At 38.5% G+C, this 20,147-nt stretch overlaps 1 protein-coding gene across 1 annotated transcript in view; it reads left to right on the top strand.

The window, feature by feature from the left end:
• Positions 1-1,461: 1,461 nt before the first annotated feature.
• The window catches only part of impg2b (interphotoreceptor matrix proteoglycan 2b), a 30,769-nt gene continuing 12,083 nt past the window's right edge, over positions 1,462-20,147 (top strand). Inside the window, 15 exon segments of the mRNA XM_048181486.1 lie at positions 1,462-1,981; positions 4,136-4,302; positions 5,256-5,308; positions 5,862-10,623; positions 10,747-10,908; positions 11,088-11,146; positions 11,255-11,275; positions 12,711-12,949; positions 13,348-13,406; positions 15,079-15,352; positions 15,432-16,336; positions 16,339-17,289; positions 17,826-18,045; positions 19,638-19,848; positions 19,934-20,122. Coding sequence (XP_048037443.1) covers positions 1,867-1,981; positions 4,136-4,302; positions 5,256-5,308; positions 5,862-10,623; positions 10,747-10,908; positions 11,088-11,146; positions 11,255-11,275; positions 12,711-12,949; positions 13,348-13,406; positions 15,079-15,352; positions 15,432-16,336; positions 16,339-17,289; positions 17,826-18,045; positions 19,638-19,848; positions 19,934-20,122 — 8,387 coding nt within the window. The 5' untranslated portion in view covers positions 1,462-1,866.

Here is a 20,147-nt window from a genome sequence, read left to right as displayed (position 1 = left end):
CCCCGTGCCCGCTTAAGGCCTACATTATCTTCAGACTGTAAACTAGACTTAAAGGATTAGTTCACTTTAAAATGACAATTACCCCATGATTTACTCACCCTCAGGCCATCCTAGGTGTATATGACTTTCTTCTTTCAGATGAATACAATCTGAGTTATATTAATAATCACCCTGATGCTCCCAAGCTTTATAATGGCAGTGCACAGAAACCATCTATATGAAGCTCAAGAAAGTGCATCCATCCATCATAAACGTACTTCACATGGCTCCGGGGGGTTAATAAAGGCCTTCTGAAGGGAAGGGATTAGTATTTGTAAGAAAAATATCCATATTTAACACGTTATGAAGTAACATAACTAGCTTCCGGCCAAAGGGGTTCTACTAACGTCTAAAACTTAAGCGACATACTACTGGTATCATGCTATGGCATGACGTACTACGCTACGTCCTACGTTATACGTTGTTAAGTTTTAGACATAAGTAGAATCCATATGGTCATTTGGCTTTTTTTATTAACCCCCCGGAGCCGTGTAGAGAATGTTTTTGATTGATGGATGTACTTTTTTGAGCTTCAAACAGGTGGTTTCCATGCACTGCCATTATAAAGCTTGGGAGCATCAGGATGATTATTAATATAACTCTCATTGTATTCGTTTGAAAGAAGAAAGTCTAGGATGGCTTGAGGGTGAGTAAATCATGGGGTAATTTTCATTTTAAAGTGAACTAATCCTTTAAGCTTTCAGACAAGGCTTTGCCAAGCCAACATTTAAAGTTTCCCTTTACAAAGCGTAATTTGGAGTAAATTTAACTCTATATATGTTGAATGAACAGCTGTGGTATCCTCCACCAAACCATTGATACCTTACCAAACCTGGTATTATTTGGCTCATGCTTGTGCCATCTGTTCATACTATCCTTGCCATGATGGAATACACCCAAAACCCAATAAAGAAGTCCCTGTAAGCTGTATGGTCACAGCATGTGGCAAACTTGTAGACAAAGGGATAACCCAAAAAGATGTCACATCTAGTCAAAAACTTAACAAGAGATCTTTCCTTGTAGCTTCACGGTAGATTGCGCAATTAACCTTATACAATGATATCATTGCAAACCTCTTCAGATTGAAATCCCATTGCACACAATAGCAGCAATGGAGCACAAGGAAGCCACTCTCATAATTGAACTCATCAGTGGATCAGACCGCAAATTACAGGATTCAATCTGTGCCGGAATTTGGATGTCTCTGCATCCAGACGGATCCTACAGGTGGGCAATAAAGGAGTATCACTGACTTCTCGACAAGCTTCCTCAGAAGAATTAACAAATAGGATTAGTGGGCAAGAAAAATCTCCCAAAGAGCCATCTGCTAAGCCGCATGGGAAGACGTCAGCTCAAAGCTACGTGATTGCATCCCTCCGTGACATGGAAAGGATGTACTGACAATGCATTCTAATTAATTCAACTCTATATAGAAGTTTTTGGGGCTGTAAGCAGGGATGTCCAAATTACAGTGGTTAGTAAACTAAAAATTCATGACTTTTTCTCTAAAGTGTGCTGGAATAAGGAATCATAATGCCTGATCTACATTTTAAATGCATTTGGTGGGCTGTGGTGGTACTATTGTTGTTGACTGGACACTGTTCCATAGATGCAGGTATGTATCTACTCTACATATGGATCTTGAGGAGTTTTGTGATGCTTGCAATCTTGTTAAAATGTACTCTTCATTCTTCATCAGGTGCTGGAACTCATGAGGATTATTTAGCAAATGGATATACAACTTTTTTGGACGCCAATGACATTTTGAATCGCTCATTGGTGGCGGGTAAAGGTAAAACATTGAGTTACGTGTCTGGTGAGGGGAAAATGGCTCTCTCCAGACAGAAAAGAGACCTTCTGTTCCCCAATGGAGTTAAACTTTGCTCACATGAGACGGTGCAGCAGGCGGTACAGAATCATCTCAACTACTTTCACCTGCGAGGTAAGAACCAGACATTTAAATTTGACTTGCGTTTGAAGGATTCTGGGATAGTCACCAAGAATGGTAATTGTAAAGGTACAGTGCATTGCAGATGACTTCTATAATGTAAATGGATGCTCTTTGAGATCATTATTCGAGAAAAATGAGCTCATACGGCTCTACTTTTCATCAATAATAATAAACTAAGCCAACCTGACCAATTTCATTATCATCCAAGTAACCGCATATTTTGAACCACGGTTTCAAAACGACAGAAACACACGCTCTCTTTGTCTCTGACTTACATATAATCGTGCACAAATATTCAGACACACTCAACACACTTTTCCACATCATGCTCTTTCTAAAGATCACATATTAGCATGCGAAGTTAGATGCAATCAAAGTATTAAACCCTACTTGAGACCACCGCTGAGAAAAATGTCTCACGCTGTTTGCATTAATAGGACCCAGATGACCCTAGTGAATCTAATTACGAAAACTCGAGAAACAAGTGTTGCCATTTTACATAAAGGTTATTCTTTCAGTGTTTCAATGGAAAGTTCATTATGTTTAGCCACAGTGACCTATTATAGGGCATGCTTTATTACATGTACAGTGGGGTTCAAAAGTCTGAGATGACTAATGAATGTCTATTTTGCATTTTTATAATTTAATGCAATTTTTATTACAAATGATATAATCACCATAACAATTTGAGTGAATCGTTAATTTAAAAAAAATTAAAATTAATTACAAATCTTAGCATTTGGTGAATTTCAACTAAAATAAATAAATAAATTAACAAGTAAATAAAAAAAAATAACTGTGCTTAAAACTGTATACAGTGTGCAAGTCATTTTAACTACTTTTATGATACTTTTTGCAATGTTTTCATTTTGGTTGTATTGAAACCAAAAGTACCTAGACTTTCAGCTCTTCTTTCAGAACTTCTTTAGAGTTCCATGGAAAAATATAAGTCATATAGGTTTTAAACAACGTAATGTTGAGTAAATAATGACATAAAAGCTGATAAACGATTAAAGCTGATAACCAAGGTATGGCTGTCAGCAGGGTGCTCAAGATATCTGACAAAGTAGGAGTCTGAGGTGTCTGTCTAGCACTGTTGAAGTCAAATGTTGTCAAAAAGTATCGTTCCAGTAGGAAAGGCCAGAATTCCCTATTTCTCCCTCTTGCGCTCCTGAAGTCCCCAGTGCTACTGAATCACTGTAGACAGTGATCAGATCCTTCACTCTGCCAGGAAAAGTGGTGACCTCTGCCCTCCTACGCACTTGAGTTCTGGTAGTCGTCATATATAGTCGGTATGGCGGGCAGATGTAGGTGGAACATTTTGACTGGAGCCGCAAAAAGTCTAGCAAGGGTTAACATCCTCCATCTGTGCATTTCATTTTCCACTTGCTGGGTACATTGAGAAAGTATGTGGCACATACCGAAATAGTAATTTTGGTTCACAAACTGAGAAATAAAAGAAACTAAGTTTGTCTGGAACAACTGACGTGTGTGAATAAGGATAAGAGATGTTTCCAATATGTTAGTTATTGCTTTTTCTTTATTTAATTTAGAAATAAAGAAATAATTCTGTTATTTCTGTACTTCTGTCTTCTAAATGAAAGGGGTATACATTATGAGTGATGTCAATTTCCACTACAGCAGAGTTCGTAGCTGGTGTTTTGGCAGATTATTTCTTCTCGACTGTTTATAGTTCCTCTCACTATTCTTTTCCAAAACCTAGTGAGCTGCCTTACTGTCTGCTGTCTACACTGGCAGCAACTGAAATTGAACCTCGTAAGTGAGTGTTCTGGAGTGCACTACATAGACAGCAACTCTACAAAGTGCATTGTTTAAAATGTTTAAATGGAGATTCAATTCGAGACTGATTCCAGTTTAGCATGTTGCTAAAGCTAATGCAGCGATGTACTGCTGCACAACAAACAAAAATTGACTGTTTTATACACTATTTTATTGATACTTTGTGAAAATATGTTGTAAAAATATTTAGAAAGAGTTGAAAATAGGTACTTTACCCCCCCCCCACCCCACCCCACCCCACCCCGCCCCCACTTCATTTAAGTCTGTGTATGTGTGTTTGCATTGTATGGGTTTGCATGCTTATTTGTATGTGTATATATGTTTGTTTTTGTTTCCGTACCTTAGTGTGCCAGGAAACAGTTTGGGAGGCTTTCAAAATCTTCTGGGATCGCTTACCCGAGAAAGAAGAGTACCAGATCTGGATGAGGAAATGTCAAAACAGTAGTGTTAGCGTGTTTGACATTGGCCGGAGCTTTAGCCAGTCAGCTGAGCACCTTGCTCTGATTTCAAGTGTAAGTATCCTTGTCTATGTAGTGATACTGAACAAATTATTATAAAATGAACATTTTTAGCTTATCAGTTTAAATATACTGAAAATTCTTACAAATGAAAAAAAGAAGCACATTGACTTTTATGGTATTTTGCAGAGGGTAGGAGCAGCTTCAATGACATCAACAAGGTGAGAACTTCTTCCAAATATTTACCATCATGGAGTACCATGTTAATATCATGGTACATGAAAATGATAATATTTTAAGGGTAATACTTTTCATTTCGAGCTGTACACTTGTTGAATTTCATCACACACAAATTGCTGCCAAACTTTGTCAACACAGCACATTTGTCTAATATCGACATTTACCATAATTATGTGCTAATATAGACTAAAAACAAGAACCCACATCACATCCCACTGTTTAAAAGTAACAGTGTAATCACACAATTCCTATATTTGTGTTATGATAGTACACCCACCAGCTCATGGCAGCCTGAATGCAGGTAGGACTCCCAGGCTACTAATAGGCACAAAACAACATAATATTGCATACTTTAGTACAGTCCTGCAGCATAGATGAATCTACAAATGGCCAGTGTGGAGCACAGATTGGAATGTATGTAACCTAACCCTAATACTAATTGAATGATCCGAAACACCTTTTTTTTTTAGCCAGGCATCTAAGGCAGCTAATTCTGAGCACACACTGGTGCTTTGCAGACAAAACCACCCATTAATAGTTAAAGGTGGATACAGACCCCTAGTTTCAGTGTGCAAAAATTTAAATAATACCATTAGTTCCTGCTAAAGCTAGTTTACTTTCCGCTAGCTTTAGAGACATAGCATTCCTTATGGTTCAGTTCATTTCCTGAAGCGGAAAACTCATTTGCAATAAGAAGTTTAGATTTTCTAGTTTTGGGGTATGTTACCGACCTTTAAAAACATGCATAATTGTCTTCTTTTTCACAGACATCAGACAACGACTACTGCGCCAATACAAGCAAACGTGGCCACAAGCAAAGGTCAGTCTAGTTTACAACATTGTTTAAAACAATATGCTTCTTAAACAATGGATCTGTGTTCACATTCCCTGTGTTTATAAATACTTCAAAATAAGCAGCTAAAGTCCAGAAAGTCTTATTTCTATTGACTGATTTTGCAGTCTGTTAATTTACAGTAAGTTATGCTCTGATTTATCTATTGTTAATGTCCACATTAGACCCTGCAGTCATATCAACGGAGACCTAGTACTCTCTGGCTCAGGATATGCAATGCTCTCAGAATAGACATTAATCCTTTTTAGGTACTCAGTGGCTTGTAATGAAGTAGAGGTGTCAGGATCCTCAGACAAAGTTCTGCTATTTAGTCAAGTGTAACTAATTATATGGGCTTAATCTTAACAATAGGGTACATGGAGTGTTCATGAAGATAATTAGCAACATAAAATTAACAACATAAAATTAATAGATGCAATTTACAAAATGAAATTCAAAAATGACTCAAACTACCTCTTACAATGTATATTTACTCTGCCACTTCCTCTTCCTCTTTCTTTCTCTTTCCTCACCCAGTCAGTATTCTGGTTCCTGAAGCAGTAACACATCCACAGGATGTCACACCACAGACCATTGTAGACCGAACCTTAATCACCACTAGGCCTGCAGAGCTTCAAACAATGCTTGGAATCACCCCAGAGCCTGATCTTGACACAGCCTTTGAGTCGTCACCAAAGATAAGCACTGGTTCACCTATAGAACTCACAAGTGAGGCCACTGTGAAACCTATTTCAGAAACTGAACTGGAAGTCAAATTGGATGCTACCAACGGTCCTGTCACATTAGATGTTACCATTCAACATGAAGAGGTTGACATAGTCTCAGAGTCTAAATTAAGGAACACTGACAGAACTCCAAAAGAGTCTTCAAGAATATATAATAGCGAGATTCCCACAACCTTTGAGGATTCACTAGGAATAAGCACTACTATTCCTACAGTAGTCACCAGTGATTTTACTGAAGAGCTTTATTCACAAACAGAGTTGGGACACGATGCTACTGACAATCCATTTATGACAACAGATGTTTTCTTTAAAGTTGAAAAGTTTGACATAGTCTCAGAGCCTAAATTAATGAATGCTGATAGAACTTCAGAGGAGTCTACTTCAAGAAAATATGATTATGAGATTCCCACAACCTTTGAGGATTCACTGGGAATAAGCACTACTAATCCCACAGTAGTCACCAGTGAGTTTACTGAAGAGCTTTATTCAGAAACAGAGTTGGGACATGATGCTACCGATAGTCCATATATGACAACAGATGTTTTCTTTAAAGTTGAAAAGGTTGACATAGTCTCAGAGCCTAAATTAATGATCACTGATGGAACACCAGAAGAGTCTACTTTAAGAAAATATGATTATGAGATTCCCACAACCTTTGAGGATTCACTAGGAATAAGCACTACTAATCCCACAGTAGTCACCAGTGAGTTTACTGAAGAGCTTTATTCAGAAACAGAGTTGGGACATGATGCTACCGATAGTCCATATATGACAACAGATGTTTTCTTTAAAGTTGAAAAGGTTGACATAGTCTCAGAGCCTAAATTAATGATCACTGATGGAACACCAGAAGAGTCTACTGCAAGAAAATATGATTATGAGATTCCCACAACCTTTGAGGATTCACTGGGAATAAGCACTACTAATCCCACAGTAGTCACCAGTAAGTTTACTGAAGAGCTTTATTCAGAAACAGAGCTGGGACATGATGCTACCGATAGTCCATTTATGACAACAGATGTTTTCTTTCAACATGAAAAGGTTGACATAGTCTCAGAGCCTAAATTAATGATCACTGATGGAACACCAGAAGAGTCTACTGCAAGAAAATATGATTATGAGATTCCCACAACCTTTGAGGATTCACTGGGAATAAGCACTACTAATCCCAGTGTAGTCACCAGTGAGTTTACTGAAGAGCTTTATTCAGAAACAGAGTTGGGACATGATGCTACCGACAGTCCATATATGACAACAGATGTTTTCTTTAAAGTTGAAAAGGTTGACATAGTCTCAGAGCCTAAATTAATGATCACTGATGGAACACCAGAAGAGTCTACTGCAAGAAAATATGATTATGAGATTCCCACAACCTTTGAGGATTCACTAGGAATAAGCACTACTATTCCCACAGTAGTCACCAGTGGTTTTACTGAAGAGCTTTATTCAGAAACAGAGTTGGGACATGAGGCTACCGATAGTCCATTTATGACAACAGATGTTTTCTTTCAACATGAAAAGGTTGACATAGTCTCAGAGCCTAAATTAATGATCACTGATGGAACACCAGAGGAGTCTACTGCAAGAAAATATGATTATGAGATTCCCACAACCTTTGAGGATTCACTGGGACTAAGCACTACTAATCCCAGTGTAGTCACCAGTGAGTTTACTGAAGAGCTTTATTCAGAAACAGAGCTGGGACATGATGCTACCGATAGTCCATTTATGACAACAGATGTTTTCTTTCAACATGAAAAGGTTGACATAGTCTCAGAGCCTAAATTAATGATCACTGATGGAACACCAGAAGAGTTTACTTCAAGAAAACATGAATATGAGTTTCCCACGACTTCTGGGGACTCGTTAGAAAGGAGCACTACTATTCCTACAGTAGTCACCAGTGATTTTACTGAAGGGCTTTATTCAGAATCAGAGTTAGGACACAATGCTACCGATAGTCCGGTTAAGACAGCGGGTGTTACCATTCAACATGAAGTTGATGTTGTCTCAGAGTCTATATTATTGACCACTGATAGAACTCCAGAAGGTTCTACTTCAAAAAAATATGAGCATGATATTCTCATAAACTTTGAGGATTCACCAGGGATAAGCACTGATACTCCTACAATAATCACCAGTGAATTCACTGAAGTGCTTCATTCAGAATCCAAACCAGAGGTGGGACTGGATGCTACTCATGGTCCGGTTAAGACGGCAGTTGTTACCATTCAACATAAAGAGTTGGACATTGCCTCGGAATCTAAATTAATGACCACTGATGTAACTTCAGACGATTCTACTTCAGTAAAATATCAGTATGTTATTCCCACATCCTTTGAGGACTCACTGGGGATGAGCACTAGTTCACCTACCGAACTCACTAATGAGACCACTGTGAAACAGGATGTTACTGTGGGTCCTGTTATGACAGCAGGTGATACCATTCCACATGGAGAGGTTGACATTGTCTCAGAGTCTACATTGATTACCACTGATAGAAATCCAGATTCTACTTCAGGAAAATATTATTATAATATTCCCAGAACTTTTGCGGACTCACTAGGGATAACTACCAATACTCCTACAGGAGTTACCAGTGAATCTACTGAAGAGCTTATTTCAGTAGCTAAACTGGACATTGGGCAGGGTGCTACTGAAGGTCCTGTTAAAACAGTAGATGCTACAATTCAATATGAAGAAGTTGATGTTGTGTCAGAGGCTACATTGATTCCCACTGGTAGAACTACTGGAGGTTTTACTTCTGCAAAGTATGAGACAGATCTCCCTACAACCCTTGAGGACTCACCAGGAATAAGTACTAATATTCCTTCAGTAGTAACTAGAGAATACATTGAAAATTTTATTTCAGAAACTGAACTTGAGGTTGGGCAAGGTGTTACTGAAAGTCCTGTTAAATCAGCACTTGTTACCATAGATGTTTATGTTATCTCAGACGCTACAGTGATGTCCACTGATAGACCTCCAGGAGGTTCTCCTACAAATATATCTCCTGTTCAGAATGTCTTACCAGAGGAACCAAAGCAGACAAATCCTACAGAACTGTTAGAGGTTTTGCATAATTCCTCCACAGAAGGGTTGCCAAAAGCTGTGACAGATAAGGATGTTGTCAAAATCACATATGTGACCACTCTGCCAGAAAAACTTTCACCCACTACACCTTTATATACGTCAACTGAGATTGCTAGACATTATACAGGGGAAGGCCTACTTGAGGAAACTTCTGTTGTATCAACAGAGGACACACCTAAAGACATAACAATTGTAACATTACTTAATAAAGATGAGGAAGAGACACCCTCCACTAAAGAGGGCAAACCAACACCAGAGGTGACAACAGTTGAAGAACTACCAGATATTGTGACAGAGAGTATGCATGATGTGTTGAAGGAGACTTATGAGCCTACAGATGTCATACCTGATGCTGAAGAGGATCATTTAGGTAAGGAAGAGGACATTATAACCGAGACCCCAGAGGTTGCTGAGGAGACAGCTGGAGAGATAACTAAAGTGACAGAGGAAAGTACAGAAGCTTCCGATGTGTTAACTGAGAGAGACTCACTTGTGGATGAGTACATAACTGCCATTACGGAATCTGGTGAGATGATGACAGAGGCAACAGAAGTTTCTGGGGTTGAATTTGAAGACACTGGCACAGACAGAGAAACAGTTCTTGAAAACTCCCTTGAAGATTTTGTGGGAGGAAAAAGTCATGTTACTGCTGAATTAGGGGATGTAACTGAAGCTGCCATCTTAGAGGAATCATCTGAGGGAAGTACTGAAAGGTTTTTGGTTAAAGAGAAGCCCACAGAAACTTCTACTAAGTTCACAAGTGTTGCCACAACTGGAATCACACCTGAGGGTACACTTGATACCTCTTTTGACACTGGTACCCCTGAAACTGACATTGTAGCATTTGTAACTGAAGGCATGGAATATAAGCTAGAAGAAACGTCCAAAAAGGTTGAAAATGGTGGGGAAACACATTTTGACACAATGCCAGTCATTACTGTTACAGAGGTGGAAAATGGTATACTGGCAACTGCCATAAGTGAGGACATACATGAAGTTACAGATCCATCAAAAATTAAAGAGGAGACAAAAAAAGTTGTGGTGGAAATCATACATGAAGTCACAGAAGAGACCAGAGGAGACTCCTCACCTGAGACTCCTAAAGTCGCAACAGAGACACCTAAGGTCGAAGCTGATGTCATAAAAGAGACAACTTATGTCATATCTCAAGCACCTGAAGTTATACTGAAAACAAGTGGAGCCTTATCAGAGACACCTGAAGTCACATCTCAGACATCTTTGTCGGAACTTTCAGAGGTGCCAGTGATAGTACCTGAAACACCTGACATACATGATGTCCAACTGCAACCTGCTGAGTATGACACCCCAACTCCTATCTTGAAAGTGGAGGATATCACGGTTGTACGGAATGACTTGACAACTTCTATTCAAAAGACTTTCTCCACCACATTACAAATCTTGCCACAGGACATTTCCAATGACATTTTAGTTGAAAACAACATGGTGAGCACATTTTTTTTTTTTTTTATAATTTATAATTATAACAATAATTTAACTTAAGACTTTTTATATAACTTCTTGAACTGAGTAATTCCTCTTAAACTTTTCATAAAAACAAAAATATAGATTGGAAATGAAATTGATGACATTGTGGTCAAACCTGTACGTCCTGTCGGAGACCATATTGTGGAGCTGAGTATTAAGCTGAGAGGTGAAATCTATGATGATGCTCTGAGAGATCCTTCAAGTTACCACTATCAACATCTATCGGAACTGTTCATTGATAAGGTGAGTTGCATCCATATATATATATATATATATATATATATATATATATATATAGTGACAAGTAATAAAAGTATATGGCGAATGAAACATTTAGATTGTTAAAATCTATAATCTCATGCCCATCAGGGTACATATATACAGTTGTGTATGTTTATAGCTTATCCTTTCTTTTGTTGAAGATTGAAGGGGTGTTTGAAAGGGTCCCAGGTTTCAAGAAAATATTTGTCCTTGAATTCAGGTAATTTTTTATGGTAATTTACATGATTATGTTGTGCATACAGATAAAAAATTTGAATATATGTTAATTTATTTATATTACTCCTTTTTCCTTAATAAAATATCCCAGGCCACAGAAGGACATTGAAGGGTAAGTATCCTAACTTTTATTTGGCTCTAGATCTAAATGCATTGATTTTATAAGTCACAGTTAATCACATATAAAAATGAAGAAAACAGATATTAATATTATTTGGGCTATCACTACTCTGTGCAATGTTTCACTCGGACCTGATAAATCTATCTCTCCACCCTGCCATATCACACAGCTGCGTGACCCATATCTCCTCCAAAACATCTAATGAGAAATTCATGTGCCTGAATTTTCCACCCACCATATGTAGTGTTTTATAAAGCATTGCTCTGAAATTACTTTCACACTGTTTTCTTGGTAAGGTCATGTGCTTGCAGCCTCGTTAGCCTTGCAAAATCAATCCACTGAAAGGATGGTCATTCTCATTTTGGTGTGATATATCGTATGTGTGTGTGTGTGTGTGTGTGTGTGACAAGTCACTGTGCTAAATGCATGTCCAGTTGCCAAGCATGATGGGATTAAATGCTAAATGCTCTCGGCTCTCAAGTGTCATCATGGCAAGGTTTCCCTGTGGATTATCAGTGAGGCCTCGGTTAAACCACACAATGGATAACTGCATATTGTGAGCTCCATGAGGCCCCTTAAACCACCTGAAAACAGAGATGTTCTCACTTAAATTCACATAAAGCTAATTAGCATTTCTGATGTGCCAGGGAATTGAATCCTGATGGAGATTTTGTCTGTCATGGGAGAGAAAATGAATCTGGTCATAAACTCATCAGGTTTTCTAACCCTTGTAGAAAAATATGTGGCAAAAAAAAATCTAGGTCAGCTCTCCTCACTCCTAATTCTTTTTTATTTCCCATAGTATAACCAACAGCTGGCTGCTGAATATTCTGTGGCATATTTGGTTACTAGCTTGATAATAGACTGGAATTTTATTTTAGCCACACTGCTACAAAACAGAAACAGTTTAAATCAGCCTAAAGTGTTTAGCCTGTCTCTTAGCCTGTCCATGCTGTCTGTTGTATGTTTTGGGCACTTTTCAGCTGGCCAGACAGAAAGACCAGCAGGTTGATGAGCTAAACCATTTTAACCAGGCTGAGAGGCTAGCCAGATTGGCTTAACACCAGCTTGGTAGTGCTGGAAGAACAACTAGACCATTTTAAACTAGCTAAAACCAACAAGCCATTTATTATACTTCAATACCTCAATAGTACTACTAGGCACAGGAATGATGTAAACAAAGTTGTACAACTGATATTCAACTGATTAAATATAACAAATAAATATGACAAACTGACAAAACATCATTGAACAGATGGCAAGCTCCTCCATGACAAACTCCAACGCCTGCTCTACTGTAGCTCAAGCTGTTAATTTATTTCTAAATGTTGCCTTGAGGCCAGTTTACAGCCAGTAAAGCCTTTGACAAAACATATTATGTTGTTTTTTGACTGCAAAGAGTCACTGTTTTCTTTTCATTCCTCAGAGGCCTGGCAGTGGTGGTGCACTACGCTGTGGTTCTTGAGGGCGAGGGTGCGGGAATAAGTAATGAGACTATATATTCCAACATGGTTGAGAACTCCTTCACAGATCCCGATGAGTTTCCCACTGTGGTCTACACAATCACAGACTTCCGAAACCACATCACTGAAGCCCTCCACAAGGAGAATTTCATCAGAAACGCCACTCTGGATGTGGACCCTGATTCTTTGCAACTGGAAAATGGTAAGACATTCTCTTAGTCTAAGAAATAGAGGCACATTGTGGATCCATTATAGGGAGCCCAAGACATCAGGGTGTTGAGTTGAGTGCTTCTTAATTTATGTATCTTATAAACATTCAGGTTTAACTTTGTGTTCTGTCACAGTGGTAAATTGCAAACTGTAGCTGAATGAACCCAAAATGCAGTATGTTGACAATGGTTGGATATCTTCTTACTCTGCTTGGTTGTATGCGGTTTTAAAAGCAAGGAGCCTTTATGGTTCTTATCTCTGGTTTTGGCGGACTAATCTTGCAGCCCTCAGAGCCAATCTCTCTTGAAGAAATGTCAATATGGGTATGAACTGTGCTTGAGCAGTTTTAAGTATAATTTGATACGATTTGTCTCTGTTTTGGCTTCACAGTGGAGACATTGCTGCCTTCCAAACCAACAAGCAGACCGCTTGACTCCAATGACATGATGGTGAGTCAATGGTCATTGGCAGGACCACCCAGTAAACTGGTAACCATGACTGTCCAGTCCAGAATCCCATTTCAGAGCTGCAGTTTAGGATTTAGGTTTTATTTTCACCTCATTGCAGTGCAATCACTTTCAAGTGTGAATGTGAATCCTTCCAAAGCTGTTAAATGAAAAATGAGTCACACTAATGGCAATCACATGTAGGTTTTTGTTGTTACATGATAAGAACGATTACCTTGCACATAAATTCGGTTTTCATAGCATGTCATTAAAACAGATTATAGCACAGCTATGGGATAATACGGCAGGTCTGTAAAACTATTCAAGTCAATTTTCCAGCTCAAGTATTCTCTAGACACAAGTAAGCATGCTATTTTATGAAAATTGTTTAGCTCAGGCACTATGAAATATTGAAAAGAATCTGTTTTTAATCTCAGTGTGACATATATTTATTGCAGAAGCTGAGCAGTCTGTAGTTTAATTAGAAAGACACGTTGCATACCAAACATGGCAATAATCTTAGAATTTACTCTCGGTTTTTCCTCTTACATTTGACAAAACTGGCAATTATTTCAATACCCTTATTAAGTAGATTTACTGTCTTGTTTTGGCTGGTGCGTTATGTCCATGTCTGGATCTGGGAACATGTTCTCTCTCTCAGGTAATAGTACGCTTGCCTCCAAAGACACATATTAGTTACTAAAAGTCAATGCAAGAAGTTAATACCTTATCTGATCTGTCCTGTATAAGATGGATATTAGTTTGTGTTGTCAGCTGTTAAGGCAAATTAGAAACCTAACTATAAGGTGCTCAAAACTAGTTCAATAGGATATTGTGTAGACAGTCAAGCCATTTGTCCTGTATTAAATGATCAATGGACCTAATTCAAGAAATACGAGCAGAACTAATTTCTGTGTAAATTGGTCATGAAACCATTCTTATGTAAATTGTCGCACTGAATTGAATGTGACAGTTTACGTAAGAATGGTTTTACGAATGATTTACACAGAAATTCGTTCTGCTCGTGTTTCATGAATGAAGCCAATGTGTGCAACTGACGGTGATCTAGTTTCAGTAGCACCTCACTCATTACTTGCATGAAAATAAAATGGTGTGAATAACTCATGAATGTATATACAGCCAGTCATTATGTATACAACATGACATATTCCAAATATGCATGGAGATTGAAGATTGAAGATTAAATGGGAAGATTGAAGATTAAACATTAAATGGGAGTGTCTGGTGTATGGAACAGCTAAAACTGTTTTCTAGTCAAATATGCATCATCCAATGACCCATCTAGGAACAGATCCTTAGGATGGTGTGAATATCATGTGCATCTTTTTTTTCTTTTTCTTTTTTTTTTTTTTTTTAACTATGTCTATGCAATTTTTCCACTGACATTTCTCTGGGGGGGGGGGGGGGGGGATGTTTTCTAGTGTAATTCAGTGAGAAGTTTAAGGAAACTTTGTTCCACTTACTCTGCCCACCTTTTTTGATTGTCAAATGGTGAGACACAATTTTAATAACTGACACATAAGGACATTCAGTGGACATAGGCCACAGTATGGAAAGTTAAAAGGACTTTTGGTTTATCATTTGGCTTATATTTAATTCTTAACAGTCAATACTAACTAACTAACTAACTAACTAACTAATGATTAAATCCTAGGATAATGTTCTTGCCTCTGAGAAACCACCAGATGTTCCTGGGCAGGAATTATCCAACAATGACATCTTCATTACAAACAATGACTTCTTTGGCCCTGATCACACTTTTGATCCCTGGATGGATGGACAAAGTAAGGACACAAATGCAAATGATGTAATCATCTTTGAGGAAAGTACCACTCTGTCTCCCGCAGAAGTGTCTTTGAAGAATTTGGATATTGAGTTTACCTCTAAATCTGAGACCACAAGTAGTGTACCTGCTCCTGGTGCAGAAAGTAAGTCTTATCTCTTGTAATTTATTTCCCCATTAAAGGCAGTAACATGGTTAAAAAAAATGTTGTTTTCTTGTTTTAGATGATGGTATTCTTGAAGAGGAAGGATTCTTACAGACTGCAACTACAGTCAGTCCTATCACAGGCATGATAACTGGAGTTGCCTTACCTACAGAATCACCTCACAAGATAGAAAAGACACCAGTTTCTCCAGTGGAACCTCCTGATGTTGAGGTGACTTCTCATAGTGATTTTAGAGACCTGGGCTCGGGCTCAGGTTTCTCTGGGGATTACCTAGGTCCTGACATCTGGCCTTGGGTGTCACGAACACCACAAGAAGTCTTGACGGACGATGAGGATGAGGTACAGGAACAGCAACCTCAGGAAAATCAGGGAAATATAGAGGAACAGCTTGAGCCTCCTCACCAAGATCTGCAACCTGAAGAGCCATTCTTAGACAGGGTACTTGTGACACAAGACATTCGTACCCATCCTCACTACACAACAACTGACCAAGCCCCAGTTTTCTTGACTATGGAGACTTTGACTGTTGAGCTTTCTATGCAGACCCAAGTAGCCCCTGAAGGATATGATGACTATTTTCCAGATGAATCTACCACTATGGCCACACATGTGACCAATCGACCCTTGTTACATGTCTACACTTCAGCAGAAGCTCAAGATGTGGGTTCATCACAAAGTCCTGATACAGTCAGTTCACCTACTGATAAAGACTATACAGAACGACTTGTTACGCCCACTGTGATCCCACCAAGCACAGCAGTAGCTACGGATGAGTATACTACTTCAACAGACAACAAACAGAGTCAGGAAACTGTGGGTGCATCAGTTGTAATGCTGGCCTCCACAACAAAGTCAAATAAAATCCCTTCATCCACACAGTTACCTGTAATCCTAAACATTGATACAGTTTCTGTGAAGGTCCTACCACTTATTCAGAAGCTGTTGAGCATCCTGTAACCCAAGGTATCACAAAGTTACCTGCTCTCTTATGGCCAGAGGTGGAAGAATCAGATGAAGAAGTCAAGATTCTAGATGAGGAGATGGAAAGCATCAAGCTTGTGCCTACGGAAAGCCCAGTTACTGAACTGTCAGAAGATGATTTAGTTGGGGATGAGATCTTGGTCGCAACAACAGTCCCAACAACAATAGCCACTGATAGACCAAGTTTAGATCATTCAGCTTCCCTGTCTCCTGAGAAGGACTCTCCGTTCACTCGGATATCACATTCATCAATAGATGAGGATGAACCTGAACCAGAATCAACCACAGAACCTCTACCTACCCAATCATCAACTCACTCAGTTCTTCAAGAGACGACTCCAGAGACTCCAACTATTGCAGTGCACTCTTATGTTGCAACTGTTTCAGAGAATCCCGTTTTATCAGAGAATGTTGACGATGGGGATTCAACTACAATATTTCAGTCATCCACAATTTCTGTCATTCCAGATGTTTCAGAACATTTGGAGACTGTTAGTTCCACCATTGTACCATCATTTTATAAACCAACATTCAGACCTACCGACAACATAGTTAATCCTGGAGAAACTTTAGACAACTCAGTACAAGAACACACAGTAGGGTCAAAATCTGACATCACAGGCCTCATCCTACCTCCAAAACTAGTGGATTCGGACAGTACTACTATGAAAGTTCCTCCTCCAGTTAACCCCAATGTAACAGAATTTGAAGTTTCATTCGACATCTTCCCATTTGATGGGCCAAGCCATGATGAAGATAATGGTAGTGGGTTTGCTCATGGGTCAGACTTGGCAAGTATTGCCTTGCCAGCCAGTCCTGGAAGGGCATTAATAGTGTTTTTCAGCCTCAGGGTCACCAACATGATGTTTTCTGAAGATCTGTTCAACAAGAGCTCTACTGAATACAAGGCTCTTGAACAAAGATTTCTGGAGCTGGTAAGATATATTTGTCACATTTATTCTGTGATCTTATATTTGGTGCTTAGAAGTAGCCATAGCCAATTAGCTAGGAATGAATGTTATTAGGTAATTACCTTGCTCTAATTTATGGAAAGCAAAGCATCAATAAGAAAGCCATGAGTCATTAATGACAAGTGTCTTTAAACATGACAGAATGTTTGGGATGGATAACCTCTGTAACCATTCACATCTTTTGTTTCAATGATGACGAAATGTTCATTTTTAGGGTAAACTATTCAGTAAAGCGCATTCTAAACTGACACACAGGACAACGCTAGTTTAGATTTGTTGATGTTTGTTGTTGTAAAACATTAGGAGAGTTTGTTAGGGGCTTTGCATACTATCCGTTAACTCCATTAACATAGTTGCCTTTATGAACACTAACTAATGAGATAATTGATGGAATTAGAAACTTCAGTCACCTTCTTGACTTCCATATGTGTGACTCTGCACTGAATTGCTGCTCTCTGGAATACACTTCAATTCCTCCTTTCAATGTATGCCTTTTCTAGCTCGTACCATATCTACAATCCAACCTCAGCAATTTCCAGAATTTAGAGATCTTGAACTTCAGGAATGGCAGCATTGTGGTAAACAGCAGGATGAAGTTTGGCAAGCCAGTTCCCCATGGCGTGACAACAGCAGTGTACCTGATCTTAGAAGACTTCTGTAATACTGCATACCAAACAATGAATCTTGCAATAGACAAGTATTCATTGGATGTTGAATCAGGTACTTCAATACTGTACATATACACACAAAACACAGAACACAAATAGGGGTTGGCTAACGACATCAGTGAATTTTTGGAATTGCCTGTTGCCAACAATATTCAATAAACATTATTTGATTATTTTAAGGATAGAGTCCCTGCCATATTAAGCATTTTCTGCCAATTTGAAGTCATTTTTAAAACTCTAAAATCACTATCACCAGTCATGACTCATGGTTTAGTACTATTACTGTAGATATAGATCATACCACTTGTCTGAGCCTAAGACTATGAGTAAAAAAAGTTTTATTTTGCTATTTAGTGACTCATACATGTTACAGGAGCTAACATTTCTTCAATTTATAGCAGTACTAAAAGACTACTGAATAATTCAAATTGAACATGCTTTAAAATGGGCGAAAAATCATATAGACTTACCTAGGAACAATACTATTGGATAGATTTAGGGGTGGACTCTTTTGTCTTTGTCAATATGCAACCACCCAAAACATGCTAGCAACCAAATATCAATCCTAGAAACACCCTATAATTTTGCCAGCAAGTTTTGATAACTGTGGATTTTACAGATAGGCTATACCTCGTAATTTACAGATATTGAGCAGGTTGCTTCTGGGACAGAGGACACAGGGTTGGGGTTATTCCAGTCTGGCTTTGGAATACATTAGGCCTTGTTAGGATGAGTGATAGGTGGACTGATTCTGTACTGCAGACAGATTAGAGGTGATTTGCTCTAGCGAGACGTGCAGCGCTCAACGCGTCAGGCACGTGAGTCATATTTGTTTGTGTCCCTGTGTGTGGGCATGTAAATTCTGTCTGAGCTCTTTTGTCAACACAGCACCTCTAAAGGGCAAATGCTGAAGCCTTCAAATCAGAAAACTAGCTTTGTTTTGACACCACATTTGTAAAGCATTGTAATAGATCACAGTTGTTTATACAGCAAAAGTCAAATTTCCCAATTGACATCTATACCTCTAACGTCATTGTATTCCACTTTGATTAGATCTGATAAATCAATGACATGATTTGCATTTATTTAAAAATACATAAATCAGTTCATAGAAACAGTGACTTGAATACACATCTTCTATGATGAGCATGTCTTAATTTCTGAATTTGCATAATCTTTTATTAAATAACAAAATAACAATAATATACTTTACTGCTTTTTTATATTTGAAAATGTTGTGGTGCAACTCACTGAAAACCTAATTATATTTGTAAATTAATAATTCATGTATTTGTAAAAAAGTACTTTTTATCTTCAAAGATATATATATATTTTTTTCAAATAATAATAAAATATGTGTACACTCACAGGTTTAAGGAAAATATTTTGTTACTTTTTACTTGGTGGTTACACTACATGACATTCAAGAAACTGACATAAATTCAAAGAGTACATTATTACTGAGGTTTAGGTTTAGTTTCTTTTTATTTCAGTTTTAGTTTTTATTTCTAGATAATTATTTCTACTTAATTATTTTAAAAGCTTTTGTTTTCTTTAACAATGTTGCAAACATTGTCTGTGCTAATCCTATTTACATCATTCATTATTCATGTGTGGGTGTATTTGTGTTTTTCTTTCCGGTAGGTGATCAGGCTGATCCGTGTAAGTTCCAAGCGTGTAATGAGTTCTCCCAGTGTTTAGTCAACCGCTGGTCAGGCGAGGCAGAGTGCGTTTGTAATGCTGGCTATTTTAGCGTGGACGGGCTGCCATGTCAGAGTATCTGTGACATTCAGGAAGACTTCTGCCAGAATGATGGGAAATGTGACATCATACCTGGCAAGGGAGCCATCTGCAGGTGTGTGCTGTAAAAACAACTCTTAAAGGAACAGTACGGCCAAAAATGAAATTAACTAACCCTTATGTCATGCATCTTGTTTTAGGTGTCGAGTCGGTGAAAACTGGTGGTATCGAGGCGAACACTGTGAGGAGTATGTGTCAGAACCGCTGGTGGTTGGCATCGCCATTGCCTCGGTCGCGGGGTTCCTCCTCGTGGCGTCGGCCGTGATCTTTTTCCTTGCCAGAACTCTGCGAGACCAGTATGACACGGATGATTCAGAAGACCCTTTACGGTACAAACTGTGCTTACAGCATAGC

Source organism: Megalobrama amblycephala, linkage group LG2, assembly GCF_018812025.1.
Source record: "Megalobrama amblycephala isolate DHTTF-2021 linkage group LG2, ASM1881202v1, whole genome shotgun sequence".
Taxonomy (NCBI): Eukaryota; Metazoa; Chordata; class Actinopteri; order Cypriniformes; family Xenocyprididae; genus Megalobrama; species Megalobrama amblycephala.
Note: the sequence above shows the minus strand (reverse complement) of the source record. Positions and strands in the feature narration are given on the sequence as shown.